Source organism: Miscanthus floridulus, chromosome 17 (genome assembly GCF_019320115.1).
Source record: "Miscanthus floridulus cultivar M001 chromosome 17, ASM1932011v1, whole genome shotgun sequence".
Classification (NCBI taxonomy): Eukaryota; Viridiplantae; Streptophyta; class Magnoliopsida; order Poales; family Poaceae; genus Miscanthus; species Miscanthus floridulus.
In genome coordinates, this window is record NC_089596.1 from 33,251,091 (window position 1) to 33,269,966 (window position 18,876).

The 18,876-nt window shown below is 47.3% G+C and overlaps 1 protein-coding gene and 1 long non-coding RNA gene across 2 annotated transcripts; both read right to left on the reverse strand.

The window, feature by feature from the left end:
- Positions 1-1,811: 1,811 nt before the first annotated feature.
- LOC136518638 (UDP-glycosyltransferase 75C1-like) lies at positions 1,812-3,600 on the reverse strand. The gene has a single exon (XM_066512311.1). It carries the CDS (start codon positions 3,455-3,457, stop codon positions 1,913-1,915), a length of 1,545 nt encoding a protein of 514 aa, XP_066368408.1. The 5' UTR covers positions 3,458-3,600; the 3' UTR covers positions 1,812-1,912.
- A 6,426-nt stretch (positions 3,601-10,026) lies between these two features.
- Positions 10,027-10,591, reverse strand: LOC136516824 (uncharacterized). The gene is made up of 3 exons (XR_010774127.1): positions 10,454-10,591; positions 10,242-10,314; positions 10,027-10,126 (listed from the first exon to the last, which is right to left on the reverse strand). It is a non-coding gene; the product is annotated as an uncharacterized lncRNA (long non-coding RNA).
- Positions 10,592-18,876: the final 8,285 nt, after the last annotated feature.

Consider the following 18,876-nt stretch of genomic DNA (forward strand, 5'->3'; position numbering starts at 1 on the left):
TTATCTGGTTGTTCCTCGGTTTCCCCCTCTCTCCCATCCTGTTTTTCTTTCTTCATATGATTTTCGGGTATTATAAAGCTAACTAATGAAAATTATTGGACAAAAGAAAAAAAAACATTTCTTCTTGACATAATCAACTGATTTATCAAGTAAGTTTTAAGTACTTCATTTGTTTTAAATTGTAAGTCGTTCCAGCTTTTCTAGATACATACTCCCTGCATTCCAAATGCTTTGACTTTTTTGGTTCATCCATTTTGCTATATATCTAAGACATATTATTATATCTAGATGCATAACAAAATGGATGTAAAAAAAAATTAAAGCGACTTATAATTTGAAATGAAGAAAGTAGTTTTTACTATGTATATAGACATAATGTATATTTAGTTGTATAGCAAAAGCTATATATCTAAAAATTAGAACAAAACTAATTGTCTCTAGCTTGCGTGTTCTATTTTATAATGGCTTTTTATTTTCATAATCACATGTCAAGTCGGTTTGTTTATTTTGTAAACTCGGTCGGAGCGTGTAGTGTGTTACTTTTGTAACACAGTGGTCTCACTCCTCTCTTTGGAGGATGAAACCGGATATTTCTTCTTTTTTTTTGAAAAATAGGCAAAACCAAATGTGCTAAACCTCTTCATCGATCTCCTCTCTGTGGGCTCGGACCGTAAGTGACCCGTTTTGCTTCCTTGTCCAGGGTGCCACTGTTGGTATTTTATGAGAAGAAAGAGGTAGACCTTTCCAGGTTTAGCCACGCTGCAGACGCTCCAATGCTCCTACTGACGCGTGGGGTCACCAAACTAGGTTCCACGTGTTCTTGACAGAAACATGCGAGTGGGTATGTTGGCATGTCTGTCGCCATTCCTAATTGACGCAATACCAGAACGACACGGAGAGTTTGGAAGGGGCGCGTCAGATGAGGCCGGGCTTGGCGTGGTTTTTTCCATTATAATGACAATTCTGGAAATTGCCTTGATCAGAGTCTCGGAGCTCTCCTTCCTATTTGCCTTGATTGACTTTCATATTTGACTTGATTGACTTCCATCGGTTTCTATTTTACCATAGCCTGCAGGATGTGTGAGGCGTGCGTTGAAGCCTGAGTGGGGGAGATCCAAGTAAAGTTGGCCATCGGATTAGGAGCCAATCCAAGTAACAATGGTTATAGTCCCTCAGTGGGGACCTTTTTTTTGGAAGACCTAGTATAGTTTTGATTGGTCCCTTACAGTAGAGAAGAGAAGAAAGAAGAAGATGTACAACACAACATCAGTTTCTACTCTCTGAATCGACTCATTGGGCTGCTGGCGATTCGGTCGCCACGTTGTAAAACTTCTCAGAGCTCATTCCACGTTGTAAACCGCTAGCGAAGCAGAGGACAGACGGATGGATACATTGCATCCGCTCGAGTGCCATGCCCATGCGTAGGTGGGGCGCTATTGTGTTCGTCCGCCGGCCGTCCCTCTCGATCGTCCTCTACCCGCGGTGGTGGCGAGGACGACCGGCGGAGGGATTGGTGCGTGCGTCCACGTCCCGTCCAGCAACGATCGATGAGGATCGCGTCGTGGTCCGGTGGTCCAGCACTTTCAACTTTTGATCCGTAGCGCCGCGTCAAGCCTTTTGCGTCGACACGTTTGGTCGAGTTTCTGAGGCTGCAGGGTGCAGGCGCATGCACGTCAGGACTCAGAAGCATGCAAAACTAGTACTGCAGTGCGCACAGACGAAACACCTTTGGTTTTGGAGCCATCAGATCAGATGGACGTCGAGCTGATTGAAGGGAATACCCATGTCAGACTCTTCTGATTGAACGGGAGTTTGTTTCATTGAAAAACTAGACATCGATTCCGGTATGGATGGTTTGGCTAGAAATGCATGCTGCAATCGGACAACGACGAGATGAAACCACGTCTCCGGTTTAGTCGCCGCGCCCGTGACCGCGGGCGATCTGCGTCAGGAACTCCGTCAGGTTCCGGTGCGAGCTCCCGCCGTCGGCCACGGCCGCCCTCGCCGTCCCCATCCACGCCGCGGCGCGCGCCGCCACCGGCTCCGCCACCGCGGCCTCCACGCACCGCACCAGCTCCGCGGCCTCCACGACGCCGCCGTCCGCGCCGCGCGCCGTCGCGCGGACGCCCGCGCCCAACCGCTCCGCCACTAGCCACGCGGCCGTGCCCTGGTCCGAGTACTGCGGCACCGCCACGGTCGGCACGCCGCACGCCGCGCTCTCCAGCGTCGAGTTCCATCCGCAGTGCGTCACGAAGCACGCCACCGACGGGTGCGACAGCACGCGCGCCTGGTCGCACCACTCCACCACCATCCCGCCGTTGTCCGCATCCACCGCTGCCGCCGCCGCGGCTTTCTTGATCGCCGCGTCGTCGTCTTCGTGGCCCTTGCAGTTGTCCTTCCTTAAAACCCAGAGGAACGGTCTCTTCACCTGGGCCATGGCGTCGATGATCTCCACCACCTGCTTCCTGCTCATCACCGACGAGCTGCCGAAGGAGATGTACACCACCGACTTGGCCGGCTTGGTGTCCAGCCAGCCGAGGTACCCGCTCTTATCGTGGTCAAAGACGTCGCGAGGAGGAGACGGGGACGGGGCGCGCCTGCCGTCATCCGCCTCGTGCAGGAACGACAGCACGGGCCCGACGGCGAAGACGTCCACGTGTGTCCTCAGCGACGCGAGCGCGTCGGGCTCCATGGCGTCGCAGGTGTTGGCGAGCACGTACGTCGGGGGCTTCGGCTTCGAGGAGGAGCCGTCGTCGTCTCGTTCGATCGCGTCCACGAGCTCGCGGAACTCCGGGAGCACGAATGCGAACGGGTCATCGTCGGAGGTGACGGCGAGGAACGACGGCAGGTCGCGGACGCGGAGCGGCTGGAGGCCCGGGAGCCGCACCTCGGCGCGCGTTGGGTCCCCGTCCCCGGACGCCGCCGCAGCGGCCACGACGGCGTCCCGGTGGCCACGGAAGTAGTGGTAGTACGCGGCGAGCGCGGTGGCCGGCTGGATCCAGAACACGGCCGTCGCCGCCACGCCGTGGCTCCGGGCGACGGCCGATACCCACGGCAGGAGCAGCGTGTACACGGCGCACGTGACGGGTCGCCCGTCGTCGCGGAGGCGGCGGAGCACCCCGGCCAGCGAGCGTGACCCCGCCGTCCTCGCCTGCTCCATGTACCGCGCGTAGCTGTCCACGGCGACGTCGAACCCGCCGTCGTAGCCGTCCGAGTAGGCCACGTACGCAACGCTCGCATCGCCGTCGCCACACTCCTCCTCCCCCGTCACAGTCACAGCGGCGGCGGCGCCCGGGAACATCTTCCGGAACGCCGAGAGCGGGGCGCAGATGGTGACGCGCGCGCCGGGGCACGCACCGGCGAGGCGGCGCGCGAGGTGACGCGCCGGGGTGATGTGCCCCTGCGCCGGGTACGTCACGATCAGGAAGTGGTGCTGCTGCTGCTGCTTCGCGGCCATGGCCGGCGTGGGTCTTGGAGCTCCACCGGCGGTGTCGCGAATGACCACGCGGGCGCTTGCTCTTGTGCCTGCCTAGCAGCACCTAGCAGTAGCAGAGCCGCAGAATGAAAGTGAGGCGAGGCGACTCGGGCACGTTTGCGCGATAACCGATAAGATTCTACTTCTGTTGTGCTCTCCCATTTTGCTCTGCTTTTCCGCCTCCTTATCCCCCCATGGGACTTTTGCCATCTTTGCCGTGCCATCAAAGTGGTACATTTTTCATGTGCAACTCTTCCTCCATTTTATTCTAGGATAGGTTATGAGATTATGATGAAAGTGACACATAAATTTTTAAGGGTTTGTCTAGATCTAAAATTCTAAATCAAAGTGCATGGCAATGGGGTATAAATTGGAGACCTCGCTCTAAGTATGCGGCGTGTATTTTGTCTGTTATGAGAAAATTATCAAATGTTCATGGAAAGCAGAACCCGGAATGTTACATAACCACTCCCTCCGTTCTAAATTATAAGACATTTTAGCTTTTGTAGGTACGTTGATTTTACTATACATCTAGACGTAGCATAGCAAATGCGCTAGTGCATCACAACGAAACATAAAGCTTGTTCCGTCATCATCCGGATGACTTTCGGCTTTAAAGGTTTATGCAACAGTTATTTCATATATGTTATAATATGCCTTGAAATCGGACTCCACATAATTGTCTACACGTATGCCACTTGAAAATGGTCTCGTGTTGGATTTGGATTGTGCAAGCAAAATATAGAAACTAAAAACCACAAAAAATACAGTCGGAAAACAAAACTATCCACTTGTGAAACAACATAAAATATAAAACAAATAGAAATCAGGCATCCTAGCGCCCGGATGTCGCCCCCCCTTCTCAAACCGCCCCACGCAGAAATCGGATCCAAACCGCCTGCCCCGTAGAATGGAATGGAACAGAACAGAATTCGGACGTCGCTCCCCTCCCCGACGCACCCCGTCCCCCCCCCCCCCCCCCACGCCCCAGTCCCAAAATAGCACGAAACACTTCAAGTGCAACATCGTAAGCATATGAAAAAATTATGTAGTGCAACATCGAAACATAAATACTGCAACATCACAAAAATATATAATGTTACATCGAAAAACATGTACTGCAACATCAGAAAAATATATACTGCAACAACGAAAATTATGTACTGCAACATCGAAAAAATATGTGCTGCAACATCGCAAAAATATGTGCTGCAACATCGAAAAAACATGTACTGCAACATTAAAAAATATATACTGCAACATTGAAAATTATGTGCTGCAATATCGAAAATTATGTACTGCAACATCTCAAATAGTAGTACTGCAACATCGTCAAAACATTTGTTGTAACGACCAAAAAGGCCTATTGCAACATTCGAAAATCATATATTGGAACATCCAAAAAAACCCATCATAGGAGAAACAACAAAAAAAGCATACAAAACAGCCCCTGGCTCATCACCTTCGAGCTCGCCGGAGGGAGGAGGGAATAGGACCCCAGAGCTCGTCGGAACCTTAGCCACCGCCGCGTCCCTCAGATCCAGAGGAGGAGGAGGAGAAGGTGGAGGGCTCAGATCCAGAAGAGGAGGAGGAGGAGCGCTCAGTTCCAGAGGAGGAGGAGGAGCGCTCAGATCCAGAGAAGAAGGAGGATGGCTCAGATCCAGAGAAGGACCGACCTACCTCGTCGGAGCCGCTGTAGTCGTCCTCGTCTCTGGTGGGGGGAGGGAGGGAGGGAGCATGGGCGGGTGGGGGCAGCAATGAGCTTGTGCGCGGGTGCAACGTCCCCATCCCGGGGACGGCCTGGAGAGCGGGCGGACGGAGCAGGGGGAGAGCGAGTGCGGGGGAGCGGAGTGGATTGGTGCGTCCGGCCGCCGCCCCCCCCCCCCCCCCCCCCCCGGTTTACATCATTATCGAATAGAAAAATCACGGAAAACTGTGCCATTGGGAAAAAATATAAAAAATGAATTCACCATAGGGTCACGAAAAACCTTTCCGTTGAGAAAAAATAAAAATAAAGCTTGCCGGTGGAAAAATATCAGAAAATAAAAGACAAATTGGAAATCAAATCAGAAAAAAATCGGGATAAATCATGGAGTCACGCCAACTGTTCTATTGTGAAAAAAAGAAAAACAAAAAAAATCGAAAAAGTCACCCTGGATTAGGATTAGCACACTGCAGGTTGAAAACAAATCAGGAAACAGAAGTCACCGTGGATTATGATTAGAGGATGTAGATGCATCGATACACGTACGATTAGTGGTCGGCGGGGCGGGTGGTGGAGGGGTTGATGCTGGTACCATCAGGCCTGCCCTTGGCGTCGTAAACTCGTAATGGCACAGGACCTCCCTGTCCTCCTCCTGCGTCCACGCCTACAGCTTGGAGATGAGGCGGTCGCCCTTCATGACCTTGTCGGCGTCAGCCTGTGTGATGAGGCTGCGATCGCACAGCAACCTGTCGGAGATGGGGTGGTAGCCGCTTCTCTCGGCGAAGGACCGGGGCATCTTCATGGTGGCCTTACGGACACGGTGGGATGAACGGTAACGGTACCACAGGCTAATGATCAGTAACATGGTCGAAGGAGGCGATCCTGGCCTCGAAGTCGTCGAGGAGCTTGTCGCTACAGGCCATGTCCTCGTTGGACCTGGCGACGTCCTCGGCGATGTACTCCATGAGGAGCGGTGAATTTTTTTTTTTGCATTTTGGTCTCTTTTTAAAACATTTTTTTTACAAAAAGACACCTGCCAAAACTTTTGCTATAAATAGACCATTTTTAAGCGTCTTAGGAAATCACGTCAAGGTATGAAGGTCGGCGTCGACTGACACGATACCGAGTCCTTGCCACGTCACCGACGATTCCGGGGCTGGCGCATGGGGCCCAGTACGTCGGCGTCGTGTCAGCCAACGCTACAGGCCTAACTTCGGCGCGGTGAGGAGTCACGCCGAGCTCTTGGCACCATCCGGCGCACGGCCCAGGCGGTCTAACAACGCTTCGTGGGTCAAGAGGTCGGCGTGCGATCAGATGATGCCGAGACGCTAACCTCGGCGCGGCCCGACTCAACGCCGAGGTTCGGTCAGTTGAGGCCGCGCCGTGGCCCCCTTCTTCCTCCTCCCTCCATTCAGAACCAATAGGTGGCCATTTCCCACTTCCTCTCTCTTCCCACGAACCCTAAATCCTAAATCCAGCTCTTGAGAGGCCAGATCGAGGGTTTTGACGTTTTGTCAAGGTACTCATCTCTTTCATTTCATCCATTTAGAGTCGGTTGTTTGTGTTTTTTTTAACTTGGCATTATAGGTTTGGTTCATGTTCATGTCATTCGTGCAATGTATGGTGGTTCAAATGATTGAATGACCCAAATGTATGGTTGTTGTTGTTGTTGTATATGTTCTAGTTTATAATCATTGAGTTAAATTTTGTGTTTATTGGGATTCAAATTTGCTTAGGGTTTGTAATGAAAAGCTTATTTGGGAGGTATGGTGATTTAGTGTTAGTAGCTTTACATTCGTTGCAAGGTACTTTGGATTGATTTTTTTTCTACGCAATGTTAGGATGCCAAGGCGTGGTAAAGCTCGTATTCCAAGGTAATCCCAATGTTTATTCATTATTTGTGCAACAAATAGAAAACCCTAGGTTTAGGTTTGGTTCTCCATTAATATGACTAAATTCTTTCAATTGTAGCTATGGTCGCCAGAGGGCAAATCCCTACGACCTAAAGCCTCTCCCTGAAGGTGTTTCTCGACTCATGTGCTTTTGTGGTGATCCTTGAAAGGTAGACATCTTTGAAGATGAGGAAACATATAGACAGAGGTACTGGATGTGTCCCAATTATATATGGGTACCTACAAAGCAACAGCGCCGTGCATCGATTGTGAGGAATTTTTATTGTGTGTTAATTAATTTTCTTGTAATATTAAGTATTGCTTATTTATTTGTTTTGTAACAATTTATTTTTCTTGCAGACCGTTCCACCACTGTGTGACTTTGAGCAGTTGATTGACACTGAGATCAAGGAGTCGGACAAGCAGCATCTAGAAGGCCTGAAGGAGTGGGATGCAGAGGTTAAGGAGAGGTTTGAGCAGAGACGCAGACAGGAGGCTATAGAAAAGGAGCATAAGAAAGAGGAGGAAAGGAGGCATGTTGCTGCGTATAGGGCGGAGAGGGAGAAGAAGCTTGAGCGTGTGCGCCGAGCGAAGGCAGCGATGGAGGAGAATCCCGATGCCCAGAGGAAGAGAAAGTGACCTCGTTGCACTCAGTAGGTATTTGGTTTATTTATGAGCGATGCCGTGTAGCCCTGGACTTTTTTTACTATGTTGTAACACACTCTGCTTTTATTTCAGATGGTCTTATGCCCTGTACTTCGTTAACTATCCTAGGACTGTAGTGCTACTATTTGTATCATTGAAAAGGCTACTTGTACTATTGCAGTCACTGAAAGGGCTACAAGTACTATTGCAGTCAATGAAAAGTCTATTTGAAAACTCGCTGAAAAGCCTAGATTCGTTTATTGTTGTATCCGTATACGCAATGAATTAATATCAGAGTGATGTACTGTATTTAGATGAAGTGACAAAACACAGGTATAGCCTTTTTAGATGAAATGACTAGTCATGGTTGTAGGCTTTTCAGATGAAGCATCTAGCCTTTGCAGATTCAATAAATGAGTATGCACATAAGTTTTTTGTCAAGTAGCATTCATGGTGAACCTGCCTTCATCTCTATATATAGTGATCCATGTCTTGCTCCACATCCACACAACTTGTTTTCTGGTTTAGTTTTAGCAAATGTCGAGCGGAGGTTCCTCGAGTGGAAAAGGGTTTCGGCGGAGGGAGAGGAAAGGGGGTGAGGAAGGGACCTTCGATTGTGTGGGAGGGTTCTCTGGGTCCTGATTCTTTTGAAGAACCAATAGAGGAATTTCCTTTGGAGAGGAAGAGTGACTTTACCCGTGAGAGACCTCTTAGATCATACGACAAGCGCATTGAAGATTGGCCAAAATGCCGCCATGGTTTGGATTGCGTTGTGCAGATGTACAACGACTGTGACGGTGGAGGCCGTCGTTTCTTCAGATGCCCGCGAGGATTTGTATTTCCTTTGAACTCTCTCCTTTTTTAGATTTGCATTTGGTTTGTAGTAGTACTTATTGGTAGATGGGTTTTTAGGATTCAAGCTGTCCAGATAATTATGGCTTCACTAGATGGGTCGACCCTCCTCCTATCTATCCCCATCAACAGTACATCACATATCTATAGGGACGCATCTTTGACCTAGAGTATGGCCCTAGAAGTGGTAACAGGGACAAGTCGGACGACGACAACAGCAATGATGTAGAGGAGGCACTATGTAATAATTCGTACTACCAGTGCCCGTACCATAAGAAGCACGGGCCTCCTTCTCCACCGCCACCGCCACCGCCGCCGTCAACTAGAGGATACTATGGGGAAGGCGCAACTCAGTTCAATATGTGGGAGCATTATTAGGACCAACCTTTGTTAGTCAATCCGAATGTGGAATGCTTGTATGAGTTGTTCTTTTCAATCTCCTAAGGCATGCTAGGTTTAGTTTGCAACATGGCATTGTTAGTTTTCATGTGAGTGTGTAATCGTAGTACCTTTGCAACGTCTGTATCACTTGTTTCTTTCAATCCCCTAAGGCATGCTAGGTTTAGTTTGCGACATGCCATTGTTAGTTTTGATGTGAGTGTAATCGTTGTGCATTCGCTATTTCATAAATTACAGTTTACCTATCTCTAAGTTTCATGTACTATGGTTGATTCCCAAACTGAAAAAAGATTTGACTCTCTCTAAAAATAGGGGATTGAAATCGAACCAACCTTCGGTTTTTCCTGCAGGAACAAACATAAATATAGCATGTCTACTATTATTAGTATAACTCGTGTTAGTAGAAGAGGAATCATCGAGAAAGATTTTTCATTTGAATCATGCAAATAGGATTTCTACCTATACCAAAGGTTTAGAAGACCTCTGTCTTTAATACTTTATTCTTTCTTTTTTATGATTTATAGGCTCAGCGTCAAGTCGGACGATGCCGAGGTAGAAGACCATGGCGTTGATTCGTCCCACGCCAACCCTAGGGTTTGGCTCGGCCGTTTACGTGAAGTGTTGGGCTGAGGTTCGGCGTCGAGTCAGCCCATGCCAACCCTAGGGTTTGGATCACCACGGCCCATGCCAGGTTTGGGCTGAACCTCGGCGTTGAGTCGGCCCACGCCAAGATCGGACAGCTAGGCGTCGAGTCGAGCCACGCTGACGTTTGGGCCACGGGCATCGTCGGGTCAGCCCACACGCCTATCTCGGCGTTTAATATTTTCACGCCGAGATTAACGGCTCGGCGTCAATTTACGGAACGCCGAGCTTGGGCACCTCGTCGCTTCGAGGCAAAGGATTCCAGTATGCACCAGGGGTCAGCATCAATTGACTAAACGCCGAGGTGCCCACACTCGGCGTGTGTTCAATTGATGTCGAGCTCCTAGGTTCACCAAAAAATGCCGTCAGCGCCGCTGGGTTGAAAGGTGGCATGCCTCGACGACAAACACGAGCAACGATAGCAAGGTTCGCTAGCTTTAGGAGGGGCGTGTACCTCTCATCGTAGACCATGGTCATAGAGGCCTCATGTGTCATTGGCCTCAGCACATTCAAAACCTGCAAAAAAAAAGACAAGCATGAAAAAGTATTAGTTCATGTCACTTTATAAAGAGCATGGACTATAGAGCAAAAGATGAACAATGCACTGTTTCATACGAATTATTGAATATACCTCTCCGTTCTCGATCCTCCGAGCCCGGTGGTGCTCATCGAACCTTGGATCAAGAAGGGGGAACCGATCCATCCTACAACATAAGGAATGTCAAAGCATTAGTATAAATTAAAGCATGTATATGTGGTACGAAGTAACATAACAATAAAAAAACAAAAGTAAACCAATGCACTATTACACAAAGCAATTCAAGTAGCTAGCTTGGTGGATACCTGTTGTCTAAGTAGTTCAGGACATTTTCTCTTATTGTGGCCCGTCTTATGGCAACCAGAGCAACGGCTCTTTTGGGTGTCCTCTACAAAATGTGTCCCAACCTTACTCATGGTTGATCTACCTTTCGTGGCTCGGTCCATGTCCATCTTGAACCGCTTTCACCGCCTAGGTCCTCTACTCTTCTAGAGTAAACCAAGATCAGCCAGATACTTGGGGCCATCATAAGTAGGCCATTGACTCTCGTCAAGAAATGGCTCGAACTGAGGATTCTAGGTGCTCATTAGGTTCCTCAAAGAGAACTCCGCGGCCATACGGGGAGGGACCTCAGCGTCAACACGTCTAAGGCGATAGGCTATAATCATGTGGGAGCAAGGCCTATGGTATATGGTCGGTTTTCCACATGTACACTTGTTCTCATTGATCACTACTTTATGTTTTCGAGCACCTCGGTCTTCACCACCAATGTTAGTTCCACCACCCTCTAGAATCTCATATCCATGGTTGATCGAATCAAAACATGAATCGTTCTATCGTTTAGACTTTTTCTTTGAGAAAGCTAGTTCCTGAGATGCTAAAAGTGGCCAAGCTTTGCCTGTTGTCCATAGAGACCTCGTATGCTTCTTCCTCGAAATGAACCAAGCATTCAACTTGTAGAAGGTGAATGAGGCAATAGCAGTCACAGACAGATCATGACAACCTCTTAGAAGGCTATTGAACATCTCTGCCATGTTACTAGTCATGAAGCCCCATCTCCAACCTCCGGTGTCATATGCAAGTGACCACTTATCCTTCGATGCCATCAACTCGCTCAAGAATTGCCTGCCATCAACATTTGTGGCTAACTTCAGGGCATCTAGCTTGTCTTTGAATAATTGAACCTCTTGCTGCCTGCAAACCTCCTCAAATAATTTGAAGTTGTCCTTTGTGTGATCATGCCTTATAAGATTCTGAGCAAGGTGTCTGGTGCACCACCGGTGATGTATTTGGCCATAACCAGGAATCTCTTGTTCTATAGCATTCAGAATTCCAGCATGCCTATCGGATAACACACAAACATCATGTCCTAGACCAATTACCACTTGTCTTACTAGCCTGAGAAACCAACACCAACTATCCGTGTCCTCCTTCCGAACAATCGCAAAGGCCAATGGCACAAGCTGGTCTTCTGCATCTGTCCCAATACAAACAAGCATTGTGCCTTCAAATTTCCCTATAAGAAAGGTGGCCTGCAATGCTTGAATGCTTCGATGCTCTGCCCGAACGCCCAAAAGGCCCTTCCAAATACTTGGCTACCATTCCTTGTTTCACCCTCCTTAGGTAAATACTCGAAGTGCATCCTAGGATTTATAGCCCTCATTGCGTTCAACATTACAGGGAGGCGCTCATAAGCTTCTTCCCAATTTCCAAATATTATTTTCAGTGCATGCTGCTTTGCCCTCCATGCTTTTCCATACTTGACATAGTAATTGTACCGTTGGAAGATGATCTCAACCAACGCGGACACCGTAATGGTTGGCATATGCTTCACCACGGGGCATAACTGCCTTGCAATGAACCTAGAATTGAGCTGTAGATGGTTCTCTTCTGCCTCAGCAGTGGCACAAACATGTGGTTGCTTCATTGAGGTAATCTTCCATTTGCCTGCCTTCGTCTTCCTAGCACATACTCTCCAACCACACTATTGTTCTTCACAAGCAACAGTGTACCTCTTCTCCTTGAATGAATTAATGACCCTAAAAGGTCAGTTGTGTACAATGGAGTACTCTTGCAACCATGTTTTCAACTCATCCATGGTAGCAAACAATATGCCCTTCCGTATGATGAGGCAACCGCTAACATCAGGCACTGTTGTATCACTTGGCCCACCATCAGCTACTGCCCTGTGACCATGACTAAGGTCCTCGAAATCACCAACTAGTGGATCTCTCCAAGGCAAGACCCTAGACAATATCTCTATTTCCCTAAAATTGAGACGACCAACAGGGCAATCGTCATCAGAGTCTTCGGCTATCTCCTCTACGAAGGATTCATCATCTCCAGCTATCTCCATGTCAAAACGGTTCGTAGCCCTAGCATCACCAAAGTCTTCTTCACCACTAAGATCATCTTCGTTGCTAAGCTCATCCTCAATAGAAAAGTCTCCGCTAGCGTCGTTCAAACCTTCTTCTGCATCACCAATTACATAATCATCATCCTCTTCATCACTATCATGATTGCCCTCACCATCGGCAACCGCATTCTCCTCCTCATCTCCACCGCCCTCAAACCAACCTCCATCACGCTCAAGCGATCCAAACACTTCATCACCACTGTAGCCTAGTTGTGTGACAAGTATTTCTTCTTTAGACAAAGGACCATAACCTATGTGAGCGGGGGAAGATGGGCATGCTTCGAAGTTATCATTTCCTAAGCTGGACTCCTTACTTACTACTAAATCCAAAGATCGCACTTCTGAGGCCAATACAACTTCCTTGTAATCATTCCATTCAGACTCGCTTGTAATTTTGAGCAACCGCTTGATCCGAGGACCCTTCGACGACCCAACATCTATGACACCTTCAAACTGAACATGCACGTCTCCTTCATTCTAGCCTAACTTAACCTTCACTCGCTCCACTAACTGGGTCAAAGATGGTGTTTCAGAAAAAATCAACAACTCCTCACACATGTCCGAAAATTCCAAACTATCATCTCTTGTTCTAACAATACGGCCTCCATGACACAACCTCACTAATTTATCCATCTACAGCCATCACACAACAAGTAGTGTCACATATCAATATATCATGCGAGTTTCAATCCAATAAGTAGAAACTAAAATATATCATTTCATCTTTTTCAACCCCAACAACATAATCATTTCTAGTCATAAAAAATTGAAATCTAATGACCAACAAATAACTAAAATACATACTAACCCTAATGACCAACAAATAACTAACCCTAATGACACCTACAATAAACAAAGAACCCTAATGACCAAAATAACTAGAAACCAAACTAACCTAACATGTTCAGCACATAAAATAGTTAAACAGCAATGCACTTAATCAACCTAAGCCATACATTTTGCAAATGCAAATACACATATACTAAAACACCATACACCCATGATTCCACATGATTAGAGACAATGCAAGCACATCTATGCGGATAGATTGGAGGAGGGGAGGGACCATTACCTCGAGGAAGCTTTGGGAGATGAGATCCGGGCACCTAGGGTCGCATTTGGGGGTTAGGGTTTCGTGGGGGCCGTGGGGGGAGATGAACAGAGAGCCGACACTTTCAGAATGGAGGGAGGAAGAAGAAGGGGGCCACGGTGTGGCTTCAAGAGTCTAGACCTCGGTGTTGAGTCGGGCTACGCTGAGTCTGGTGGCTCGGCGTTAAGTGACCCTGTGCTGAGCTATTGGGCCACAAAGCGTTGTTGGGCCACCTAGGCCACACGCCGGATGGTGCCAATAGCTCGGTGTGTAGTCCCACCGCGCCGAGGTTGGGCCTGTGGCGTTGGCTGACACAACGCCGACGTGTCGGACCCCATGCACCACCATGTCGCTGTCGACCGGGGTCGTCCATGACGTGGCAAGACCTCGGTGTCGTGTCAGTCGACGCCGACCCTCATACCTTGGCGTCATGTTCTAAGACGCCTAAAATGGTCTATTTTCAGCAAATGTTTTGGCATAGGTCTTTTTGTAAAAAATATTTTCAAAAGGGACCAAAATACAAAAATTTCACTAAGGAGCATCGTTGTCTGGCGGACCTTCTTCTGATGATGATTATCGTTGGCGCCTAGGTGATGGTCCTCGTCATGCTCGCGCGATGGATGACGACGCTTATTCACCCCCACGGCCACCTGCTCCTGCTGGATCCCCATGAACAACGTACAACGATCATCGCTATGTATAGCTGCCCTTCATTCCAATCCTTCTCGTCAATCAATTTCTTCTCTTCTGCCGTTCTTCAATCGATGCGATGATGGATATGGCTTTGCTTGGTTCCTCCCTACTTGTCAAGTCTGGGCCACCAGTAGACTTGGGTTCCAAGACGAACGGGTATGCTTCTAGTCGGAAACGAAGAACAATGGGAGTTTGTGGTTGGTACACTACTACAGAAATCATTTTTAGCGACATCATTCTTTTTTATCAGAGACGGTTCAACTAGCACGCCGCCTCTAACCGCGCCGGTGAGCACTGTAGCTAAGTGACCACATCTGAAGATCCTTCTTCAGGGGCGGTTCTATTAAGAAAGTCGTCTCAAATAGACATCCATTTTCAGTGGCGGTTGTGTTAAGAGAGCCGCCCCTAAAAATAAATCTTTAGAGGTGGACGTTTTTACAAAACCACCTCTAAAAGTAGCCTATTTTTAAAGATGGTTCCTTAAGAAAATTGTCCCTACAAATGAGTTAATAGAGGCAGCTCTCTTTAGTCAACCGCCTCTAAAAATGCCCCCTCCCAAATACCCCTTCTTCCTCCTCGGAACAGTCTGCATGATGAGCACCTTTAGCTCACTTGGAGGGCGAGAAATAGCAAAAATAGAAGAGGGAGGTTTTGTCCTTTGAACTATTGAAGGAGTTGGGTTTAAAAGGTGAGATAGTGGCATCCCTAAACTCTTTTCAAAATTCTCATGTTCATTTTTTCACTTAGAGATCTAGAGAGAGACATGCATGATGTTAGAGTTTTTTTATTTTTCCTAGCAATTTAGACTAATTTTTGCCTAGCTTACTTTGGCTCACATGAACTCTAGTTAATTTCTATATTTACTTTATCATTTTTTCAGCTTTAGGTCTAGAATAATGTAATATTTGTATAGTAAAATAGACATAAATTGCTTCAACATTTATATGCAAATAATACCTTTATGTAAATATACCTTTTATTTCTGAAGGGCACATATGGGCAGGTCATGGATGTACACGAAAAGAAGACATGGAGCTTCCTACATACAAGATGTGAATGGTTTTATTGAAGCGGCTAAAAGGCACGCTTTGATTAAGTAGATAAATGATATATATTGTCCATATGTTGATTGTCGGAACCGTATAGTATGCGTAGATCCAAATATGATAAGATCATACTTGGTAAGAAGGGTTTTCATCGAGAACTACGAGATTTGGGATCATCATGGTGAGAGACGAACAAAAGCAGGCAACATGGAAGGCTGTGGTGGTGGAGAAGATGATGATCATGGTGAGAGATGAACAAATGCATCAGAAGTAAGGGAAGATGACGATGCCCATCTTATCATGATGCATGGCGGTCTAGGAGATGACGCTCGTGGTGGTGGTGGTGGCAAAGGCTATGGTCCCGGAGAAGGCTGTGATGGGGAGGATGATGGTGAAGACAACGAAGAAAATGTAGAAGAAGACTTCCTGGACGACATGTTGCGCCACGTAGAACAAGAATTACTATTGGAAGGGCTAGATAACTTGGAGATGGTGCGGAAGGCAAGGGAAGAATGCTTGTACCCGGAGGAAAAGGGTTGTGAGAAAAGGTGGTCGTTGCTACGTTTTGTGCTAGACATGCTGATCTTGAAGGCTAAGTATGCCTAGTCCGATAGGAGCTTCAATGACCTATTGACTCTATTGGCTGTTGGGCTTCTGTAACACCTCGGTGTTAAGCATGCATTAATATTTTGCAAACCATGACCATAATCATTATTATGCATTCATAAGCATGACATGAAATATAGAATTGAAACATACTAATGAAACATGTATGTTGCATAGTTTTGTTTTAATAGATTGGATGCTATGTTGTTTTGCCATGTGTGTACCTTGGTTGATCACTTAGACCACTTAGAAGTAATTAGGATGCAATTTGGAGCAAGGTGTATATTCAAAGTTTTCTCAAATTTTGCTTGTAAAAAAATCTTCTAAAATAGGGTTTTTGATTTAAATTAACTTTAAATATATAGTTCAAAATATGTTTGGAGTTAGACCTTGCACCTTTTGACAAAGTTGTAGAGTTTAAATTTCTAAACAACTTTTATTTTAGGTCCAACTTTTGAAATTGCTTTGAAAAGGTTCAAAATTTCATTTGAATGATTTTGGAGAAGAAAATAAAAAGGAAAAAAATCACATTTTCACCTTATTGGGCCGTCGCTCCGCTTCTGGCCTGCTCGCGCAATCCGGCCAGCAGCGCCCGCGCTCGCGCTCCCACCCCACGTTTGGCCTAGCGCCGCTTTGCCGGCCCAGGCCCACGCCGGGCCTCCCGCTCGCCCATGCCCGCACTCCGACCGCACCAGGACGCGCTAGCCACGTGGCTGCCATGCGTCGACGAGATCGCCGCGTGGGACCGCCGGCCTGCCCCGTTCAGACCGGCCCCACCCCGCCTTCAAGACCCCTGTCCGAGCCTCACTCCACCATTCCCTCCCTCTCTTCGCTTCTCCATCGCCCAGACAACAGCCGCAGCTCGCGCGTGTGCAGCGAGCTCCGCCACCGCGCGCTGCGCCTCACCAGAGTTGGCTCGCCCGGCCACCCCAGCTCACCGTCGACTGCTCCATTTTGCCCTAAGCTCAGCCTCCACCTCGCGCACCCTGTGCTCGCGTCAGTTCATCTTGGTAAGCTTTCACCAGCCGTGAATCGCTCACCGGAGTGAGCTCCTGCTCGCCGGAGCTTGGCTCCGCGCGGACAGCCCCGCTCCGCTTCCTCTCCCTCCTCCCTTTCTCGCGCTTTAGGTCCACCATGACCTCGTCTTGCTCACGTGCACCTCACCGGGCCTCGCCGTGGCTGGAGTCAGCGTACCGCCGACGAGCCACGCCACCGCACCGCCATGGCCGCCGGTCAGCTCGCTCTCGAGCTCCTCTGGCCCTGCCGCTTGTACTGCCGTGTCCGCCTTGGCACGGTGGTCACGATGGTGGTGACCTCATCGCCGGCCACCTCGCCGACGGCGAGTTCGCGCCGGTCAGCACCGCCTGCCCTGCAGCGTGTGGCTGGCAGGTGGGGCCGGTTGACCCATGGGGGCTCGCTCGTCAGTGCCTCAGGCGCAGACCAGGGTGCATTGCACCGGGTGCACCCAGCGTTTTCATCGGCTTGTTTTTTCTAATAGGATTTAGGAAATGATTTTCTAGAAAATGTTAAATGTTTCCAAAAATTCATAACTTGCACAAAATAGCTCCAAATTTGTTGAAATAAGTTTTGCTAGGTTTCTTGTGACTAGATCTATCTGTTAAAAATATTGCATGTCAAATTTGTGATACTTTTCTATGTAGCATTATTTAAATTAAATAAATGCTGATTTCTTAGAAAATGTCTAATAAATAGAATATACATCAGAAAAATATGGTTCTAGTTTTGTTAATCTCCTTTAGTGATGTACTTTGTAGGAAAAATATATGTCATGCGTGTTCTATAGAGAAATATTGATGTGTAGTTCAAGTGCGTTTAATTGATGAATTTTGTTATTTTAATAGAGAGCAAAAATTGTATAAAACATGTGTATGATAATTTTTGTGCAGTGATTGTTTACTGTGTAGAACATAGGAAAAATATTAAATCTATTGTTTGATACTTTTCATAATACAAAGTATTTTCATGCTCATATTTATGCCATAGCTTGTCATTTTTGTGTAGGCTATTTTACTTATCCAAATGCCATGAGAATTTTATGGTAGTCTACTTAGAGTAGTACAATCCTACTGTAATTTTCTCAGATTTTTCTGTGCTACCAAAATAGGTGTTGCTGTTCAAACCTAGTTTCAATTAGGGTTTAATTAACCTTTTTAATGCATGTTTAGTTAATAATGTTTGCTTTGGTGTATCTTTGAAGCATCTTAGCTTGCTGTGGTGACTTGGCATGTTAGTACAGTGGTTGTAGTAGTAGTATAGTAGTACATGTTCTTGGATGATGTTGGCTACCTTGTAGAAGAGCTTTACTTCTACTATGTCCCATAAAGTTAAACATGTTCATCTACATTCCATGCATCATTATCATTACATGTCATCTCTCCGATGCACCTATGCATGAGCACTTATACATCTGCATCATACAGGATCGCAGGAGGAGTTGTTAGTAGCAGTTCAGGAAGAGCAGACCGAGACAGATCCACAAGAAATCCAGACACAGGAGGTGCCAGAGAAAGAGGAGCAAGGAGAGGACTTGCCCGAGTGCGTGGATCATCAGCCTAGTTCATTCAAACGAGGCAAGCCCCGGAGCATTTTAAATCTCCTACTTTATAAAAGCAATTCTTTCTATATATGAGTTTTTATATTGTTGCATTAAGTTATAGGAGTTGATTGAAACCGTTGATGCATTTATTACTATCCTTGCCTACCTTATTAACTTTTTACCCTGTTAGGTCGGGATCGAATAACTGCTTAGCCTTGCTAAGACCAGTAGCGATAGGTGATTTTTGGTCACCTACATTTATAGGTGGTTACTGGGAGAATTTAGCTATGGAAAGAATGATATCCTGGAACTAACCATGT